The 19,553-nt window shown below is 53.8% G+C and overlaps 6 protein-coding genes across 6 annotated transcripts; 3 read left to right on the top strand and 3 right to left on the bottom strand.

Moving 5' to 3' along the window:
* Positions 1-780: 780 nt before the first annotated feature.
* ISF_07634 (2-oxoisovalerate dehydrogenase alpha subunit) lies at positions 781-2,197 on the bottom strand (the record flags this gene model as incomplete). Its single annotated transcript, XM_018851237.1, has 2 exons — positions 781-1,554; positions 1,613-2,197. The coding sequence occupies 2 exons, from the start codon at positions 2,195-2,197 to the stop codon at positions 781-783; spliced, it is 1,359 nt and encodes a 452-aa protein (XP_018701547.1).
* Positions 2,198-3,344: 1,147 nt separating this feature from the next.
* ISF_07633 (ubiquinone biosynthesis methyltransferase coq5) lies at positions 3,345-4,346 on the top strand (the record flags this gene model as incomplete). The annotated part of the gene is made up of 1 exon (XM_018851236.1): positions 3,345-4,346. The coding sequence occupies one exon, from the start codon at positions 3,345-3,347 to the stop codon at positions 4,344-4,346; it is 1,002 nt and encodes a 333-aa protein (XP_018701546.1).
* Positions 4,347-4,858: 512 nt separating this feature from the next.
* Positions 4,859-6,892, bottom strand: ISF_07632 (Ser/Thr protein phosphatase family protein; the record flags this gene model as incomplete). Its single annotated transcript, XM_018851235.1, has 2 exons — positions 4,859-6,684; positions 6,739-6,892. 2 exons carry the CDS (start codon positions 6,890-6,892, stop codon positions 4,859-4,861), a joined length of 1,980 nt encoding a protein of 659 aa, XP_018701545.1.
* Positions 6,893-9,196: 2,304 nt separating this feature from the next.
* Positions 9,197-12,167, top strand: ISF_07631 (telomere silencing protein Zds1; the record flags this gene model as incomplete). The annotated part of the gene is made up of 3 exons (XM_018851234.1): positions 9,197-9,214; positions 9,361-11,931; positions 11,997-12,167. 3 exons carry the CDS (start codon positions 9,197-9,199, stop codon positions 12,165-12,167), a joined length of 2,760 nt encoding a protein of 919 aa, XP_018701544.1.
* A 693-nt stretch (positions 12,168-12,860) lies between these two features.
* ISF_07630 (NADH:ubiquinone oxidoreductase 30.4kD subunit) lies at positions 12,861-13,774 on the bottom strand (the record flags this gene model as incomplete). Its single annotated transcript, XM_018851233.1, has 2 exons — positions 12,861-13,369; positions 13,423-13,774. 2 exons carry the CDS (start codon positions 13,772-13,774, stop codon positions 12,861-12,863), a joined length of 861 nt encoding a protein of 286 aa, XP_018701543.1.
* Positions 13,775-14,209: 435 nt separating this feature from the next.
* On the top strand, positions 14,210-19,421 carry ISF_07629 (Zinc finger, RING/FYVE/PHD-type; the record flags this gene model as incomplete). The annotated part of the gene is made up of 5 exons (XM_018851232.1): positions 14,210-14,253; positions 14,339-14,405; positions 14,469-14,581; positions 14,638-16,706; positions 17,338-19,421. 5 exons carry the CDS (start codon positions 14,210-14,212, stop codon positions 19,419-19,421), a joined length of 4,377 nt encoding a protein of 1,458 aa, XP_018701542.1.
* Between the last annotated feature and the right edge of the window lie 132 nt (positions 19,422-19,553).

Genomic DNA, 19,553 nt, shown 5'->3' with positions numbered 1-19,553 from the left:
AAGCCTGTCTCGCTGTGGCAAATCCTCCGTGAACGTCCGTTTGAGACACGAGACCGTCGCTATCGACATCACCACTACTATCATCATTATCATCAACATGCAGAAGAATTGGTGCAGTTTTCGAGTCTTGGTATCAGCCGAGTATGTACCTAATGTTGACCCAAGCAAGCCAGTTCGTCCGTGGCAAGGCATTCTTCCATTTCTGGCCTACCGCTGTTGGCGTACTCGACGCCGTTGCCTAATCAGAGAGAATATGGTGTGCGCCTCCGGTACTGGATGCAAGTTCTGCAATGTGCCCCGGGCCATTCCCTCACCCATTCATCCACTCTGTTGTACCAAGAGTACATCTCAGCACTGCAGGGCTACCTACCATACGGTTCTTTTCATGCTTTCGTATCCAGCCCGCCGTAGAAGGCCGTGTCGATCGCGCCTATGCTGTCGACTAACTAACGTATCACCATTGGCCAAGTCACCTCTAGTCCATCTGTGCGAGGTCGTGTCTTGTCGTGCATGTGCGTAGAAAATATGCCGTCGACTCTACGTGTGCGAGTTTGGTGAGACCTCAACGATTGCTTATTAGTATCCGCCAGCTGTTACACCACCCAGATCTTGCAGCCAGTGACCAGGCAACTTGATTTGCACAGATGCCTGTAACACTGGCAGGGTTTTTCAATTTTCGTTGCGCAAGCTAGATTCTATATCTGGACTTGCGTCTATGTATTTGTCCTTTTTTTTCTCTTTGCAGAGTATTTCTTCTTTTTCCTTTCATACATGACTCATTCAGGACTTCAACGTCTCCTTGCCACCCTCAAACTCGCCGACGTCGTACTCATCTGGGTAGTTATCGATCAGCTCCCTCAGCTCCTGCATCTGCGCCTTTAAGCCCGGTGTCAGCTCGTCGTAGACGTCCTCGAACATGGTCTTGATCGCCGGCTTCTTCTCCCTCTCTGCCGCACTGAATTCCCGTAACACCTCCTTGCGCAGTGCGTCCCGCGCCTCCTTCTCCTTGGCCTCGTCCCAATAGCCCTTGGTCTCCATCCACTTGCGCAGCCGCGTCAAAGGGTTGTCGCGCCGCTTCCAGTCCTCCACCTCGACGCGCGCCCGGTACGCAAACGAGTCGTCCGACGTACTGTGGTGCGACACCCGGTAGGTCATGGCCTCGATCAACACAGGCTTGCCACCGTCCTGGAGCGCCAGCTCGCGCGCCTTCTTGGTCGCCTCGCGCACGGCCCAAATATCGTTGCCATCGACGCGGATGGTGTCGATGCCGTAGCCGATGCCGCGGCTGGCGATGCCGTCACCGCGGTATTGCTCTAATGTTGGGGTAGATATCGCGTACCCGTTGTTACGGCAGATGAAGATGACGGGGCATGATCTAGTGGCAGCAATGTTCATGGCGGCGTGGAAATCACCCTCACTGGCAGCACCCTCGCCAAAGAAGACGGCGCACACGCGGGCCTTGGATTCGGGGTTCTGCAACTTTTGCAGCTTCAAAGCATATCCAGCGCCGGAGGCTTGCGGCAGCTGTGTGGCAAGAGGTGATGAGATGGTGTGCTGCGTCCACGTGTTAGTACAACTTCGTATCATTTCTGTAACTGTTGAGCGGACGTACGACATTGAGTTTCTTGCTGCCGTAGTGAATAGGCATGTTTCTGCCCTTGCCAGGGTCATTTCTGTTGGAGAATAATTGTGACATGAATTCCTTGGTTGTGAAACCTCTCTCCTTAAACAGGCCTTGTTCACGGTACTGGCAGAAGACGACATCCTCGGGATCCAGTACGCTGGATGTTCCCACGCTCACCGCCTCCTCGCCGGCGCTGACCATGTAGAAGCTGAGACGGCCCTGTCGCTGGGCGTCGAACATGATGAGATCCATAATGGAAATAAACAGCATATCCTTGTACAGCTTGACGACCTGTTGCTCCGAAATGTCCGGCTCAAACGAGCTGTCCACAACGACACCGTGCTGGTCGACTACCCGATACGTCGGCAGGGCCTTGTACGATTCCGGGTTCTCGAAATTGAGGCTGTGTGTGAAGGCACTCTTGAGTGCGCCGGGAAACTGGACAAACTCCGAGTTGGGACGCTGCGAGACGCTGCTGGCGGCGCGCACTGAGCCAAGGGCGGCGACGCGCGACCTGGCGACGGTAGCGGTCGACGCCCGTAGCTGTACTCTTTGCAGCATGCGAGACTTCATTATGTGTCGTGCGAGGCTGTGTCTCCTCTTCTGAAAGGGAAAATGAAGACGGGTAAAAGTAAAAGAAGGAGGGTATAGTTGTAGAGGTTGCAGCAGCACAGTAGATCAAATCCTGGGGAAATGCTCGGCTGTTGGTGGTTGTTTGGGGTTGCTTGGGGAGCCGAAGCAGAGCGACGTCACTTTGAGCCGACTGAACCCGTCATCTAAGCCGGCCGCCGAAAGCGTGGGGAGGCCCCAACTTTGGTCAGCAGCAAAATGCTCTTGTCCCTAATAAAGCTAACAAAAAAAGTAGCGAAAAATCCTAGCTTGTCGAGTTGGTACTTTGATGTACATAAATTTGCCAACCACTTGCCCGTTTGCTGCTGCTCACACTGCATTGCTGTACACAGCTGTAAGAGTGTAGGCATGCTTGCCAGCTGCCAGCGCCGTTTGCTCGGCGGCCTCATACGAAACAATGCACTCCATGCTGAGCAGTGAATGAGCAATGAATGTGCACCAGAAACAAGAATTAAAATAGCTCCAAATTTTTTTGTAAATCTCATTCTCTTCAGGTCCCTTACTATCATCTTTGCATCGTCAACTCTCTGCTCAACAATGACCAGCTCGAAAACGGGTCTCCTAGTAACGATTTTGGTGGTCCTGGTCGTTGTTGGCCTCGCCGGGTTTGGCCTACATTATTTGGTCAAGAAATTGATTCATACCGTGCAGACAAAACAGGCAAGGGACGAAGAAGAGGCCGAGCAACGGGAATCTGAAGAGCGGAGCGATTCAGCCGCCGCAACGACCGGCGCGGAGCCATCTCCATCCACCGAGGCTCCTCAGCCTGAAACAGCAGCAGCCAAGGCGTAACGGAACGGCTGTCATAAATACAACCCGAGCTGTAACTAGAGAATTCCCCGAGACAAGAAAACTCGACCACCATCTCCAAACTAATTTCAGGCCTCTTGATAGCAAGATCGTCAACCCTACCAGATCGGCAGACCAAAGTCCGGAAGTGGAACCCGCATATCTGAGTACCTACCTATCTGAATTGGGAATTGCAAGGGACAAAATTTCCAAGCACAAGCATCAACCCATACATCTACCCTTTCCCATCAGCCCAGTTCGACACAGACAACATCACAACAGCACAAATCTACCTATAGCAATGGCCTCAAGACACGGCCTGCGGACATGCGCCGCCTCCCTGCGCGCCGCAACCGCGCGACAGCAACTCACCCGCCAAATCAGCACCACGGCCACGTGCCGCCACAGCGCCGAGCAGCAACAGCAGCAGTCGCAGCAAAGCCGCACCACCCATTTCGGCTTTGAGACGGTCAATGAGGAGGAAAAGGCCGGCCGTGTGGCTGGTGTCTTCACCAGTGTCGCCGAGTCCTACGACAAGATGAATGACCTCATGTCCTTTGGCGTACACCGTCTGTGGAAGTATGGCCCTTCTCCCCTCCTCCTCGAGATAGTCCATTCACTAACCAAACTTCCTTCTACCAGGGACTACTTTGTCTCCTCGCTGAATCCCGGCGCGACGACACCCGTCGGCCGCCCGCAAAAGGTCCTCGACGTCGCTGGCGGCACCGGCGACATTGCTTTCCGCATGGTCGAGCACGCCCACGCCCAAAACGCCAACCCCAACATCCACATCACCGTCTCCGACATCAATCCCGCAATGCTCGACGTCGGCCGCCAGCGCTCCATGCGCCTCCCGGCCTCCCACCAGGCCGCGCTGTCCTTCCTCGAGGCCAACGCCGAGCGCCTCCCCCAGGACGCCGTCCCCGACGCCTCCCTCGACCTCTACACCGTCGCCTTCGGCATCCGCAACTTTACCGACATCCCCGCCGCCCTGCGCGAGGCCCACCGCGTCCTCAAGCCCGGCGGCGTCTTCGCCTGCATGGAGTTCAGCAAGGTCGGCAACCCGCTGCTCAACGCCGCCTACAAGCGCTGGTCCTTTGGCGCCATCCCGCTCATCGGCCAGCTCGTCGCCGCCGACCGCGACAGCTACCAGTACCTCGTGGAGAGCATCGAGCGCTTCCCCAGCCAGGACGAGTTCCGCGACCTCATCAAGGACGCCGGCTTCGAGGTGGCCGGTTGCGGCTACGAGAACCTGACGGGTGGTGTCGCGGCCATTCACAAGGGCATCAAGCCCCTGAAATAGGACGCTTCTTGCGGTCGGTGAAAGGGTTCAAGAGACGAGACCAAAGTTGTATCAATAAGGGGTAGAAAAAGGGTACTACAGCGACCAGCGAGTTTCTTACTCCTCTCCTGCCTACCTGCGCGCCCGATCTGGCGTATTTGTATAGTATGTAAGTAAGAAAAAGACTGGCAGCATAAGAACAAGCATTCGAACAGTCACATTCAGAGTAGCACTGGGTAAATGGATAAATGTTTCGATTTTTTTAGTAAACAAAATAACTCTCTCTGGCTGAACTCCGTACAACTTGGGAATACAACTCGGGAAATGTCAAGGCAAATCTGCAATGCCACCGGCCAGAAAACATGTCCGTAGCATCATCAAGTACAAATACCAGGAATCACCCACCCTCTTCTTTTTTTCCTCCGCGCAGAAAATACTATTAAAAAGACAATCATCCTCCACGAGATTGCTTCTGCCACTATCAGGTATCAAAGGATTTTCTTCTCTTGTCGAGATGGTGATTTCCTGCTTGATTACTCTGCACCACCGGCAGGTGAAGACGTGTTTGCATCACCTTTGCCTCCACGGCCACGGCCACCTCGGCCACGGTCACCGCCACGACCACCACGGCCACCGCGACCGCCGCGACCGCCACGGAGGTTGCTTTCGGAGTCACTGGCTCCTCCAGCACTGCGATATCCGCTGGCACTGCCGCCACCGCGCGCACTGCCGCCCCAATTTCCAGCGCCACCGCGGGCGCCAACCTTAGTCTCACGAGGCTGGAAGATCTTGACCCAGGGTTTGGTGCGGTCCTCCGAAGTTCTCGTCTTGACAGAGTCCGGAAGGTTGTCCATAGCGGTGTCTCGGTCAGTCATAGTCTTGAACTGAACAACCTTGTTCGAGTTGCCCCACTTCTCGATCTTTACAATCTTGGCCCTGTCCTCATCATTGAATAGTTCGCGACACTGGTCCTCGGTGCTAACGTTCATAATGAACAAACCAATAATATCGGAGGGAACAATCTTGGGAGCGGGGGAAGTAACGGGGTCAGTGCCGCCGTTGGCGGAAGCGGGAGTCTTCTCCGCATCCTTGTTACCGTTGCCCTGGTTAGGTTGAGGAGTAGCCGGCTTTGCCGGCGTGGAGCCCTTAACCTGCTTCTCAGACTTTTCATGTTTTTCGGGGGCCGGACGGGAAGTAAGCGCGGCAGCCGCAGGAGGTGGTGTAGGGGCGCTGGCAGAAGTCGAAGTGACCGGCGCGCTGGCCGTAGCGCCAGGCTGTTGCTTAGCTCCTCTATGAGAAAAGTTGAAGCCCTGGGCGCGCATCTCTGTGCCAATGCGTCCGTCTTGGATCTCCAGAACAAGATAGCCAAAAGCCGCATCCGCCAAGTTGAAGTTCCACATGTTTTTGAATGCACTCTCGTCAACCTGTCCCAAGGCGGCATGGCCACTAACAGGGCCGCCAAAGGGGTTGCCACCAGCAGCAGTAGTAGGCATCTTCTCAACGATTTGAAGAGCATTTTTGAGAAGGTTCTGCTGGGCTTCGTTTTGGGCAATGGCAGGCTCAACCTCACCCTTGACAGTCTCCCAAACGTCGCTAAACGAAGCCTTGGAGGCAGCGAGTTTGCCACGGTAGTGATCAAGCGTGGGGTTGACACTGAATTCGTTGTAGGAGCTTCCGTAGCGGAAATGAAGGCCAGCTGAGACGGAAAAGTCGGCCTTGAGAGCGACGGAGAGTTGATTGAGGATGCCCTCTCGGGCAGGGGAGGCATGCGTGATGAAGAGACGAGTCTCGGTTGGATCATAAACTCTGTGTGCCGTGTCTACCAGTTCGCCCATTTGAAGAAGCGTAGTCCACATCGTACCCTGTCCACCAGCGATGGTGGTGCGGCCCTCTCCATTGTCAAAGAGCTTGTGCATAACAACAGCGCCACCAAGACCGAGCAAACGCAGCTTGACACCGCCAATCTCTAGCAACATCGACCGGGCCTCATCAATGATGTGGAGGTTGTGGACCTTGTACTCGGAGGATCGGAACTTCTCGAGAACACGAACATCTTCGCAAGCACCCCAGACTGTATGAACGGGGACATCAAGCTTGAGCTCGCCGCTGAGGAGAAGAGGGAGCTCGGAAAGAGGCAGGTCGCTAGCGGGGAATCGAGACTTGATGGGACCGGGGCCGCCTTGTTGAATGGCTTTCTTGACGGGCTCTGAGATGAGGGGTGAGTACTGAGCAACGTGCTTAAGTGTCTTTTCAACGATCCTGTCTAGGGATGTATCATCGTAGAAGCCGAAATCGCCGGTGTGGATGATGTAGTTGGCGCGAGCCTGCTTGGCAAGCTCGTTGAGCGATCGCAGGTTACCTCGTCAAAGTTAGTTTTGCAGTCTGGGGAGGCAAACGACGACGTGGTAAGTACCTCGAACATCGGCGATACAGAGGACTCGCATGGGACCAGTCTGGATGACACGGCCTTGGTTGGGCAGAAGAGGAGCAGCTCCGGGCTGGGAAACACCGCCGTTCTGCAGGTAGCCTGGGTTGTTGTATGTCCTAGGCTGGTTCAAATTAGCCATCGTGCTTTGCTGACGTTGCTGGCCCCATTGGATGGGAATTTGGTGTGCGTTCGTCGGTGCCGGCGGCCGGGGAGTATAGAATGATTGACTCATGGCCCTTTTTTTCTCGATGTCGCGAAAGAAGTCGTCGATGCGAATGTGAAGAAAGTGGAAGGAGGAAGAGAAGGTGAGGAGAACAAGGAGAACGGAGTCGCATGAGAGGTGAGAAAAATACGAATGAGCCCGTTTGTTGTATCACCTGCTGCTGTGCCGGCAGCTCGTTTTACAGCTGGCAGCACGCGTTGGAGACGGCCCCCGACATGCACGGCGGCTGCAAGGCAACCAAGATAGGGGACAAGGAGCAAAAACGTACCGCGGCCATTCTATCGCGAGAAAACAGATGTGCGCAGAACTGCTATCTTAAAACAGGAGTCTGGAATTAAGGACGATAGGCAATACCCAGGGAGGATGCGACGCCGGGTACAAAAGGGCGAAATGGCGAAAGTCGGGGGTTGGAGATGAGGCGAAGGAGGATAATGTTGCGACGCGCGCTGCGGCAAAGGCGATTTTAGAGCAGCGCAGAGCGAGTGCTGCTGGCGTTCACAGTCGCTGGAGATGCCCATAGGTAATTTTGGGATAGCTCCTGCAATGGGGCGCCGGGGATAATTTTCTGGCCAGCAACTTGGAAGCTCCAGGGAAAATGGGCTGTGGGGCAATGACCTGGGGTGATACTGGCATAACGGTTGGTGACTGATTGCCTGCCAATAAACAACAATATTGTGCGTGCAAGTACAAATAAAGTTGTGAGGGTTGTTGGACAAGAATTTCATGCTGTGCTAATGTACCTGGGTACCCGATATTTAAATCTAAAAGCTCCCTACCAACACAGAGGTAGGCATGATTTGTTCATGCCTTAGTAAAGGCGGCCTCCTTTCGTTTGGGTCCTCATGGTCAAGTCACATCCGCCGCGCACTCACCGGCTTCCTGGCAGGTAGATGGTTAGGCGCTTTCAAGCGCCCAGAAGGATCACTACAGAAACAGGGCATTCAACCGAGTACTACCTAATATCAATTCGCTCACCTGCCAGGCCACTGCATCTCCCCGTTGTGCTGCATTACGTGCCTGGCAGTGACGTTACCTCTCCGCGGCGGCTGTCCGATGTCTCACCCTTGAGTTTTTGCTGGCAGTGTGTCAGTCATGCAAAATGGAACCCGAGTTGTCGTTTACACTACGGGTGTATCAAAGTGTTCTACGGCGTAATATCAGTAGGTAGAAGACCTTGCCCATCTGTTATCTACTAACTAGCCGCATGGACGCAGGCGGTTGACCAACTTCAATGGCACCCCGACTGAGGCCACTGGAAATCAAGGGTTAGCCCTTGTAGACAGTTTGTGTATCAGGGTAGCGTCATTGCCCAGCGGTAGACGATGTATGTACTTGTTGATGTAGTACAAGGCGCGAGCCAACAACAAGCTTTGACTGAATGAGGCATGAGGCTTGAAGACAGTCAGCAAGCAGCCACACATAGAACCCGCCAGGGAGCCCCAGAGCCAATGCACGCGGACATGGCAGCTGGTTGGAATGTGATGTTGAACCCGCGGGTGATTTCCACCTTGGCGCAATACTTGACACTTAATAGCAACTATATCCGCAAATTTATCAAGAAGAAGAACGCTGTCAATCCGAAACTACCAGACTTCTTATTATAACCTCGTGTTTTTCACTCAAACTGTACCTCCTCGTATGATCCACGTGATGTGGGCGGCGTTTGGAAGCAAAGTCAACTCGTGGTAGACTTGCAAAGACTTGCCAACCGCGACGCACTGATAGGTACATGGAGGTACCTTGTGGGGCGCCCCAAAGCTTCCTGCGATTTTGCCCTGTTTCCTTGGCCCCGTATGCCAGCCCAGTCAGGTACCAGTGACTTCTCCAGGTTGCTGCGCCATGAGACAGCCAGAGACAAGCAAGCCTCCAAGAACAGCACCGTCGCCGTCACTTACCACTTCGCGCAGCAGCGGCATCGCCCACCATACACTGCGCTCTGCAACTTCTCTCCAGCATCCGCCAAAGGACGCCCTCTACGATCGCTTTGTTCCTTCGCATTTTCTCCCAGGTACCCTGCGACAACGATACATGACCGCCGCCGTCCTCAGGAGTCGTCGGGTTTCTTGACCCCCCGATTTGACGACAGCGCCACTACGCGCCGACCGCACCCTAGTATCCCTACATGCAGAACAACAGTGAATAGCCACGACCATCCATTGTAATATTTGAGACCGCAAATTCACGGGGACTTCTGGCGGGTCGGCCTCGTCTTTGGTCAAAATGCCACCCTCAACGATGGTGCGTTCTGATGGCTCACAGTACCGCCTCCATGGTCACCAGTTGGCTTTGTTGCTATTTGCTTCCCCGGTGGACCGTTGAGTCTCGGAGAAGCCGCGCCCTACTATGTGCATATGCTACGGTCCCTAAACTAACAATACCTCTAGACGCAAGGGCCGCAATCCAGACTAGGTGACAACTTCAACGTCAAACGCGGCCATACGACACAGCTCTCGATATCCGACCCCAGTCATCATGTCACAGAAGCGATCGGAACGATGTACGGCGACGAAGATGACTCTGTTAATGAGAATGACCGACCTCTCAGCTACATAAACGACGGCTACCAAGAACAGATAGGGCGGCCCGACGCTCACTTCGGCTCGCACACTAGCAACGGCAGACAACCTCCCACACGATCCGGTGCCGATCACTCCAATACGGCACAAAACTTGTATCACGACCAAGGGTCTAGAAAGTCGCCAGCCTCACATCTGCCCAACTCGATGCACCGATCAAGTTCCCTCGAACAGGGCCAACGTGGACAAGCGCCGTCTACGCCCTCCTCTCCCGTGTCACTTCGAGAGGTCCAAGCCGACGCTTCTGGCTCGCAGTTTCCCCTCACAAATATTGACAACCCAAACGACATCGCCCTGGAACTCAGTAATCTGCAGGCGTTACGCCGTTTGTCCATGGATGTTGGGAACCCAGTTGATCCGGACATGCCAATGACTCTGTCTTCCATCCCCCCAATAGCGCCAAGTGGTAATGACGATGAGGATGACCCTTCGCGCCTCCTTTGGGTACCGGCCAGAGTCCACCCCGAGCTGGCTCCCTCAGAATTCAAGTCATTCCTGGAGAATAGAGTCAACTCCATCAGACGACGCTCTGGCGAGAGCCACTTATCAGTGGATGGTGACAGGGATGGCAGCGAATCGAGCTCCCTACGACGTCGAAAGTCTATGCTCTCCCACCAAATAGTCAACTCTAGCGGTTCTGGGGCGGATGGATATATGGATGGCGCCGAGCGATTGGAGCGACAAAGGTCACGTCGGTCCAATCGCTCTCACGAACTTAGTTTGGATGAGCTGGTGAAAGACCCGGCCGGGGCCGTCCAAAGGATCTCACAAGAGACGCAAGCTCAGTATGGCGACTCGCAAGTAAACCGAGACGACATGCCAATTTTGCCCATGGCTCCTGGCATGGGACTCCGTCGATCAACACGAACAACATATCGCAAGGGGGGGAGCCTTCGTACCGGGAATCGAGGATTCATATCACGACCCAGTACCAGCCGCCGGCAAGAGAGTGAGAGCTTGTCGACGACGAGCCCACCCCTCCCTGATACGCCGAGAGAACGCAGCTTAGAACGGGTCAGTTCAGAGCCGATTCAGGAAAACTTCTCAAGACCAAATCGTGCCGTTCGCCGCCAGAATAAGTTTGCACAGGAGTCGCCAACTGCACTTGCAGCGCTTGAAGGCACGGCACCAGGCTCCAACACATCCAACGACACAATAGAGCCTGAAGCAGAAGAGGCAACCTCAGCTCGCAGGGCAGTCTCGCCCCCAACCATCTCTATCACACAACAACCATCCTCGCCAACTTCACCAACTCAAGAGATAAAGGCCTCAGATTCTTTCCCTCAAAGATCATCCTCACAGAGAGACGGCCCTCGTGATGATGTAAAACCGGATGCCACCAAGGATCAGGCTTCATCGCACAGCACTCGTGATGCGGGAGTGAAAGATGCGAGCAAATTGCCTTCCACGAAACATCATCAGCAAAACGTACACCCCCAATCCCAACAAAACCAAACTCAGCAGCACCAACAAATCAAGCAGCACTCGCAAGCTCAGTATACGGCAAAGTCGCCCCCGCCGACAGCACAGTCTCAAACTCTGAGCGAGGGATTGGCTTCGAACCCGAGCTTGCCAGGCGGCGGCAACACCAGGACTGACGCCTTGACCTTCATCCCTACACTTGGCCCGGATGAGCGCAAGAGCGAGAAGAAGTCGAAAAAGGACAAAGACGATGAAGCATCTAGCTTCAAGTCTAGCGGTGCTTGGAAATGGCTCAAAGGTGTGACTGATGACAAAAAGAAGGACGAGAGCAAAAGGTCCAAGGCCAAGGCGCTTGCGGAAAAGGCCCAAGATAACGTTCGATTGGATGTCCTTCAAACCTCGATCGACAAAACAGCACCCAAAGGACGCGAAAGTCTTGTGCTAGACCGTGATTCAATTGATGGCAAACTGCAAGAAGAAAGAAAAAAGGAAAGCTTGAGAAAGAGCGATTCGAGGAGAGAAAAAGATGGTAATATCTTCTCGTCGATATTTGGCAGTGGCAAGAAGAAGGAAGAAAAAGAAAAGGAGAAGAGCACTAAAAAGCACTCCCTGCTGCACGTACCGGACGAGCCGATCTACAAGCCACTACAGCCAGATGTTGACTATAACTGGACGAGGTTTCCTCTGCTGGAAGAGCGTGCCATTTACCGCATGGCGCATATCAAGTTGGCTAATCCTCGCCGACCTCTACTAAGCCAGGTTCTGCTCAGCAACTTCATGTATAGCTATCTGGCTATTGTTCAGGCTATGCATCCACAAATGAACATTCCGATTTCCCCCCAACAGAAACGTTTGGAGGAGGAAGCTAGGCGCAAGCAGCAAGAACAGGAGTATCTTGCGCAACAGGGGGACGGTGATCAACAGGATATGGACCAGTACAATTTCGATTATCACCGCGTATGTATACCCTGAAGCGAAGATACGGTTACGATCCAGCCCTGACTAATGCCAACGATGAACAGTCCACAATCCAGTACGCCGAGTCTGGTAACGATGGCTCGGTTGACTACGTCGATGACGCCCAGATTTACGAAGATGACCATGGAGATAGCCAAGAGCACGACTACGATTACGGTGAATCCAAGTCATATGAGAAAGGGGAGAAGGACTATTATGAGTACCGCGAAAACTGAAGCCATCCGTCCCTTCAGCCGACACATTGGCTACATGTATATTCTTGGTGAGAGGCTTTCTATGTCAACATGACTATGCACGAGGGCGATTATCTAACGCTGGGCACTCTTTCACCACGGGGGCCAAGACGCTCGTCGTGCATCGCTTCCCGGAGTTTGTTTCTTTTTCTTATTTTTGCATCTCGTGGAGTTCTACTCTTCTGTTCATTCCCCCCTTCTTTCTTGGGCACATCCGAGTGGGGGTAATACATCAATTTCCGAGGCCAAGTCCTATATCATTTGTCAATCTTGAGATTGGGCATACTGTATTGGGCGAGATGGACATTGAGTGTGTTTCTTTTTTCTGTTTGAACCTCTGTTTCTTCTTCCTAAAACCTCCAACCGGATTTTCATTGTCCACGTCATCTCTTTCTTGGCGGTGTCGGGAGGAACAGCGTTAACGGAAAGGGTAGGCATAGCGACTAGTCAAGTTTTGAAATATAAAGAACGCGTCGATATGTGATAGGCAGATAATATCAAGGCAGTTTGCTATGTCATTGTGGATTTTGCCGTGAATCGCCTCGTGCTTACAGGATAAATATTGAGCTTTGAAAGCCAATCAATTTAGATACATTACTAGTTGAACAGAAGAGCTTGTATTTGTTGCAAATGGTAAGACTGCAAAGGGAATGTACACTACAGGATAGAAGTTTTCTACTTCTTAGGCTCCTCTTTCTTTTCTTCGGGTTTCGGCGTAGGAAGCTTGAAAGATTCGGGCTTGCGGTCTTCTCCCTTGCCCACTTGCTCCCAAACACTGGAGCCCCCTTCGAAGTTACGGAAGGCCTGGGTCAGCTCCAGCGGTTCCGTGACGATGCGCTTCTTCTCCTCGTCGTATCGAATCTCGGTGTAGCCGGTAAGGGGGAAATCCTTGCGAAGAGGGTGACCTTCAAAACCGTAGTCGGTCATAATTCGGCGCAGATCCGGGTGGCCGGTGAAGTAGACGCCGTACAAGTCGTAGACCTCACGCTCGTACCAGTTGGCGCCGTCAAAGAGACTGGTGATGCTGGGAACAGCAGAGGTCTCATCCGCATAGGTCTTGACTCGGATGCGGGAGTTGTGGCGGATGGAGAGCAGGTTGTACACAACTTCGAAGCGCTTGTCGCGGGTGGGATAATCGGCAGCAGTAACGGTGCTGACTTGCGTAAATTCGGCGGCGGTGTTGTCTAGAACCACGGTTAGCCTTGTTTGCCTCCGAAGGTATTTCAAGCGGACGAACATTTGAGAAACGTAAAGGTGGGAATGACACCAGCGGGAGAAATATAAATGGTAAGCTCATCCTTCCAAACGGAGAATTGCTGGACGTATTTCGGAAGGCAGCCCATCACCCAGGCGCCGTAGCGGTGCATGTTGTCGGACTTGCTCTGGTACTTGTCGGCAGGGTTGAAAATTGGCGCCTTGAGCTCACCAATGTGGTCGCGGGGAGCCATTCTCATATTCTGCACGTCCTTGGGCATCGCGACCAACTTCGGCGTCGAGGTCGAGATGCCGCGGGTGGCCTGGAGATTGCGAGCCGGAAGGGACTGCTTTCCTGGCCTCAAAGCTGAAGCTAGGGAGCCGCTTCTCGTCATCTTGGTAGCCATAGCCAATTGGGTGCCTTGATGCGGCCAATTGACGACTGGATACTTGAGGGTGATGGTTGCCGATAAGTCAATGGCTGCTCTTCTCAGCATTGCCCCCAGAGTCTTGGATTAACACATTAACAGCGCGCAGTACCGCAGTTTCCGTAGATCTGCCGGCATTAGTAATATACTTGTTAGCACTGGCGAGACTCACCGAAAACGCATGTACTACACTAATGGTTTTCTGAGGGTGGGTCGACGTAATATCACGTGACTGGGAAACTAGTCTAGTCCCATGTGGGCGTCAGGCGGTTGTAACTTTCTCGCGGTAAGAACCGTGCGAACCTAAAGTGCAACATTCACAACCTCCTGTTCATAAGAAGTGGCCGTTTGCCTCGACGCGTTCTTGTATTATACTCCTTTCACAACTCAAAAAGCTATACCATGGCGCCCCAAGATTCATTCATAGACGAAGAGGAAGATGTCTGGTAAGTTTACGCTCGTTCGCGCCATGAAGGCGCGGTGCGAGGAAGCTCGTAGCTTCCTTCGAGAGGTGTTAACCTTTCGCCTCAGCCCTCTGTGCATCGAAGAGTTCGACCTATCGGATAAGAATTTTCGACCGTGCCCTTGCGGCTACCAGGTATGTACTTAACAAAAGCCCCAAGCGAGGCTCCCAGGAAGGAGCTAACAGCTGCCCCGATAGGTCTGCCAGTTCTGCTTCAACAACATCAAGAATAATATGAATGGCCTGTGTCCGGCATGTCGGCGACCCTATGACGAGAAAACAATACAGTACAAGGTGGTTACACAAGAAGAGTAAGTTTTCTTGGGCGTTTGCCACCTCAGGAGTTACTGACAATCTCCGCTATTAGGGTGGCGCAATTTCGCGCCAACATTCAGAAGAACCAAAAGAAGCGCGTGCAAGAGCAACGGCAAAAAGAAGTTTTGAAGCGCGAGGCCGAAAAGGAAACCCGCAAAAACTTGGTCGGTGTACGTGTTGTACAAAAGAACCTAGTCTACATTACCGGTCTGGCGCCCAACGTACGCGAAGACGACCTGTTGAAGACCTTACGAAAGCACGAATTTTTTGGTCAATACGGCAACATCCAAAAGATCTCGATCAGCAACCGGAAAAGCCCCGACGGCCAGCATCATTCACTGGGCATCTATGTCACATTTCAGACTCCGGACGAGGCTATGCGCTGCATCCAAGCTGTTCATGGCTCTAATAACGGCGACCGAGTGCTCAAGGCGCAGCACGGTACGACTAAATACTGCTCCGCCTGGCTCAAGAATGAGAAATGCAACAACCCTGGCTGCATGTTTCTGCATGAGCAAGGCGACGAAGAAGACAGCTATACGAGACAGGACCTGTCTTCTATGAATAGTATTCACACTCAGCGCCCTTTACCCGGCGGCAGCGGCCCTTCTCGAGCTTCTTCGCGACAGCTTTCTCACCCGACACCACCGCCAATGCCAGTCCCTGTCTCCGGCCCCGCTCCAGTTGCCCAAGCCATGGCCAGATCGCTGAGCAAAGAAGAATCGGATGCCGGGGATTCGTCTGCTCTCCCTTCGTCTGCCAACTGGGCCAGACTACCAGTACGCAGTCGTAGGGGATCATATGCTACTAGCGGTGCTGCTTCTAGCCCCGCGGTCTCCGCAGCGGTTCCGGAGAAGCAAGAGCCCATAGACGTCCCGGAGCCTTCCGGGTCCAAGGCGTCGTCGTCCAAGTCTAAATCTGCGGCACCCGCTTCACGAAGCAACTCTCCCCGTGCAACCAAGTCTGTTTCTCCACCTAGCGCGATCAAGCAATTACTTGCTATACTTAGCACGTGTACGTTACCTAATTGCACAACGCAGCCTGGCGAAGAAAGTGGCCCTCCTCGGTTTGATCTTCGCGGAGGTGAGAAGCGGAGGGTGATGCGGGAAGACAAAGACTCGCGCACCGCACACGAGGACCAAATCGAAGTCCCTGAAGGCTCAGAAGATGATGTCGAAACTGGAGGCAGCCTTGCCCTGGGCGGGGAGCCAGAGGGAAGAGACCGGCTCGGAGACGGGCACCCATATAGCCAACGACACATAACTCCCATTCAAAGAAGCTCAACGGATGGCGTATTTAGCCCATCACTTGCCGGCTCGGCCTTTGGCGGCGTCGGCACTTCAGCGACTCCCAGATCTATGACACCTCATCAGATGGGCCTCCGTTCCCAGGCAGGGTATACTGAACAATTCCCTCCAGGCATTGGTGGGCCGAGCAACTCATTCCTGGGACAGGGCCAAGGCCAGGGCCACAACCGTCAGTCGTCTCGCTTCAATTTTGCCAACGAAAGCGGCGCATCAGCGACAAACATCAAGTTAGCTGCCAATCCTCGCATAATGGCTCAGCAATCCTCGATGATGCCGAGCTCCTTTCAGTCTCAGGGCAACCAGTTCTACGCCAGCTCGATGCCTGGTCCTCCTCCTGGCCTCAAGTCTACCGGAACACCACCGAGCATGTTTGCTCAAGGGTTCAGCTCTTCAGGGTACAATGTTCCCAAAGACAACTCAAATGATCTTCTCCAAAGCCTCCTTGGACGAAACCGTGGAAGCAATCAAAGCCACGAATCAGGAAAGCGTGAGTCCCTTCTATCTTCTTTGTCAAGCCAGTACCCATCCACCTCTACCCCAGCTCCTGCTTCCGGTCTCCTTGCATCGCTCTATGGCAACCATCCTGGAGCTTTCCAAGACTTCGCCTCGAAGCAGAAGAAGAAGGGGAAGAAGCATAGACATGCTAACACTTCCTCCTCGGGGGGGAGTGGCTTAGTAGATCTTGCAGACCCGAGCATCCTACAAGCCAGGATGCAGCACCAAACGCAGAGCAATGCCGGAGCCGGACAGGGGCTGTTCAACGGCCAGAACCAAGGTGGGTACAACAACCCCAACATGATGTACAACTATGGCCGTTGGTAGTCGATGATGTGCCACGGCCATGACTGTTTCCTTTCTTATCTTTTCTATGATTTATGCACTGCTACGCATTTCTTTCAAGAGCTACTGTGGTGGCGTTTGTATACTTTCATATCACGGGGATAGCTCGATTGCTTTTGCCCGAGCGGCATGGGACACGCGTTCGATCAAGCAGGCGTTTGCGAGATCAGGGTTACTCAAGCCGAGAGCCAAAGAGATTTTCGACATAACGTCATTTCCTTGCGTGCGTGGCACAGCACAGCATGGCTGGTTGTTCGCTGCCGCACTGGAGTTTGTTATTTATATATATATTATACGCCCAACACGGGCAGCGGGCAGGGAGGGGTATTGTTTTTGGGGTCAAGTCAGGCAAGCCATCATCGTCTTCCACAGTTCCCCCATGTACGTTAACAGCTCGCCTGAGTCCCGCGGGGCGTTGATGGACGAAATATAGCATCTATACCCCCTTTATTCTTATCTTGTTTAAACTCATGTATACTGTGGAACTCGATGATGGAAGCCGTAGCGAGACTCCCTCCTCTTATATTTGAAATTGTCATTTCGTAGCATCTGGCATTACCCGCTCACATCTTGCAAATACCATGGACTAACATTTACTCTGCTAGATGACGAATTGCCTTCTTTGGCAGATGCAGCGAGCTCGGTCGATGCTCTGGTTGGAGATGAAGTGGACGATCTGACCACATCATTTGATGGATATGCTACGACGACGCATTCGCACGGGCATCCTGAACCCAGTCAAAGCTACGCGTCTGCTGGATCAAGTGTCACTGGTCACGGCCATCCTTCCCCCGAAGCAAGCGCGAGACGACCCCCTCCTGGATTCGAGCCAAGATCTTTAACCGCCTCCCGAGAGCAGGTGTCGACATCCGCGTCAGCTCCTCCTGTCAAGGCAGAGCCGGCACAGAAGAAGAAAACTCTAAAGGATGAAGAGTTTCCTGCTCTAAACTCTCCCACTGTTGCGAAAGGGTCATCTACCGCGTCTCCCGCCCCGGTAATTGCCATACCCAATATTTCATTTCAAGCGAAGCAGGTTGTAAGTAAACGGTCAGGAACTAGCCAGGGTTTCGGTGACAGTCGTCGTGGCTCTTTGAACAACGACAACGAACCGGATGAGAAGGAGAAGGCAACTACCCGTCCTGCTGCGACACCCAGAACAGGACCGAAGACACTACGGGTCATGACCCCGGCCAGGATTGAGTCGCCCTCCATCATGTCGCCTGTGGCAACGCGCATCCTTTCCGGCGGACAGCGCCCGGAGACACCAGTGAGCGAGACTATTAGCGATAGTGCGTCCATTGTCTCTGCTTCTGTGTCAGCGTCTCGGGCTGGCTCCCCTCCACCCAGCAGAGTTGGCAGCGCGCCTGTTCGTACGGTAACCAAGAGCATGCAACGCAAGCAGCGGAAAGATGCTTTGAAACAGGATACCAAAGCCATTGCCGAGGCAGCTGTCGCTGAGGAAGCTGTTCATGAGCCCATAACTAGCCACAAAAAGAAGCAGAAGAAAGAGAGACAAGTCAAGGAAAAGGCCGCATCTTCCTCCACGAGCGGTGTGTCAAGAGCCGGAACTTCCAAGGAAGTGCCGAAAAATGTGGAACAAGAAGATGAATCAACTGCAGAGAAGAAAGCACAGCCCGATGAGAAGACGCCTAAGGGTCTGGAGCAGACCGTGCTCCTTCCCACACAACCACAACCACAATCACAACCACCGGCACCGACAGTGCAGGAGCCAACATCGGAAGATGATGAACCTGCTGCGCCTCCTCAGGGCCCTTCGACTGTTTTTGCAGATATTCGTCAGAGCCTCTGGGCTAGAACCGTTGATAGGCTCAATCTTCTCAAGCCAGTCGCTGGGCTGAGTTGCTTCGCTAAGCAGCAGCAAGTCACTGGCAACAAGCCTGGTTCCTGCAAGGACATTGGATGCAAGTGCGGTGAGATTCTGCCCGAGGACCTCGCAGTCCTTGCGTCTTACGAGCCGGTCCGGAAGCAGTGCCGCTTAGATGGCAGCCGCGTGCTTCTCACCCCCTATGGAGACTGCATCCGCAGATTGACGGAAGAAGAAGAAGACGATTTTCTGGAGTTGCAGAGAGCGGTGGCTTTGACGGCTGAGAGCGCTGGCTGCTTCACATCACCTCGCCACCAGAAAAGTTCCGGGGCGTTTTCCATTGTCAAGGGTCGTGCGGTGCCTAATGGGCGGCCCAACATCTTCCCTAGCGCATTTCGGCCCGAGTCACAAGATCCTTTCGGCAAGCTGCAGCGCGACGAGGCGCTGAGCTACATCAACCAGTACGTGCTGCCGCGCCTCAACCTTGGTGCGAGTGGCAAAGCAGCCGCGGCGGCGTCTGGCAGCCTAGCTCCCCTGCGCGATGCCGCCGCCGCGAGCCTCAACTCACTGGCGCCGTATTTCTACGGGCCCGAAGCAGCCGCCGGCGTCGGCATCTACAGTGCAGTTGACAGCGGCGGAGCGCGCCCCGTTCACGACTTTGGTGCTCCACCAGGCCTGACACTTGGTGGCAACGTTGACATGGTCAAGGGTGCCGGCGCCCGCAGCGTCGGCGCCATGGCACTCATGAGCGTTGACGAGGCCGACGCCGCGCTGGCCGCCACGCGCAAGGATACGGAAAAGCTGGAGAAGGGCCTGAACGCGGTGATCCGGAAAAACAGGCGGTTGCTGATTGGAAGTGACTAATACGGAGTAGAATTCGGTGTCTAATGTCAAGTGGAGGGAGGTGTTTTTGCGTTTGCGCTTAGCAGCTTTTCGCTTAGAGACGCGTTGTATAGGACGAGATTGGATTGGAAGGAACTTTGATACCCAAACCGG

Source organism: Cordyceps fumosorosea, assembly GCF_001636725.1.
Source record: "Cordyceps fumosorosea ARSEF 2679 chromosome Unknown scaffold_23, whole genome shotgun sequence".
In the NCBI taxonomy this organism is placed as follows: domain Eukaryota; kingdom Fungi; phylum Ascomycota; class Sordariomycetes; order Hypocreales; family Cordycipitaceae; genus Cordyceps; species Cordyceps fumosorosea.
This window is presented reverse-complemented; position numbering and strand designations above follow the sequence as displayed.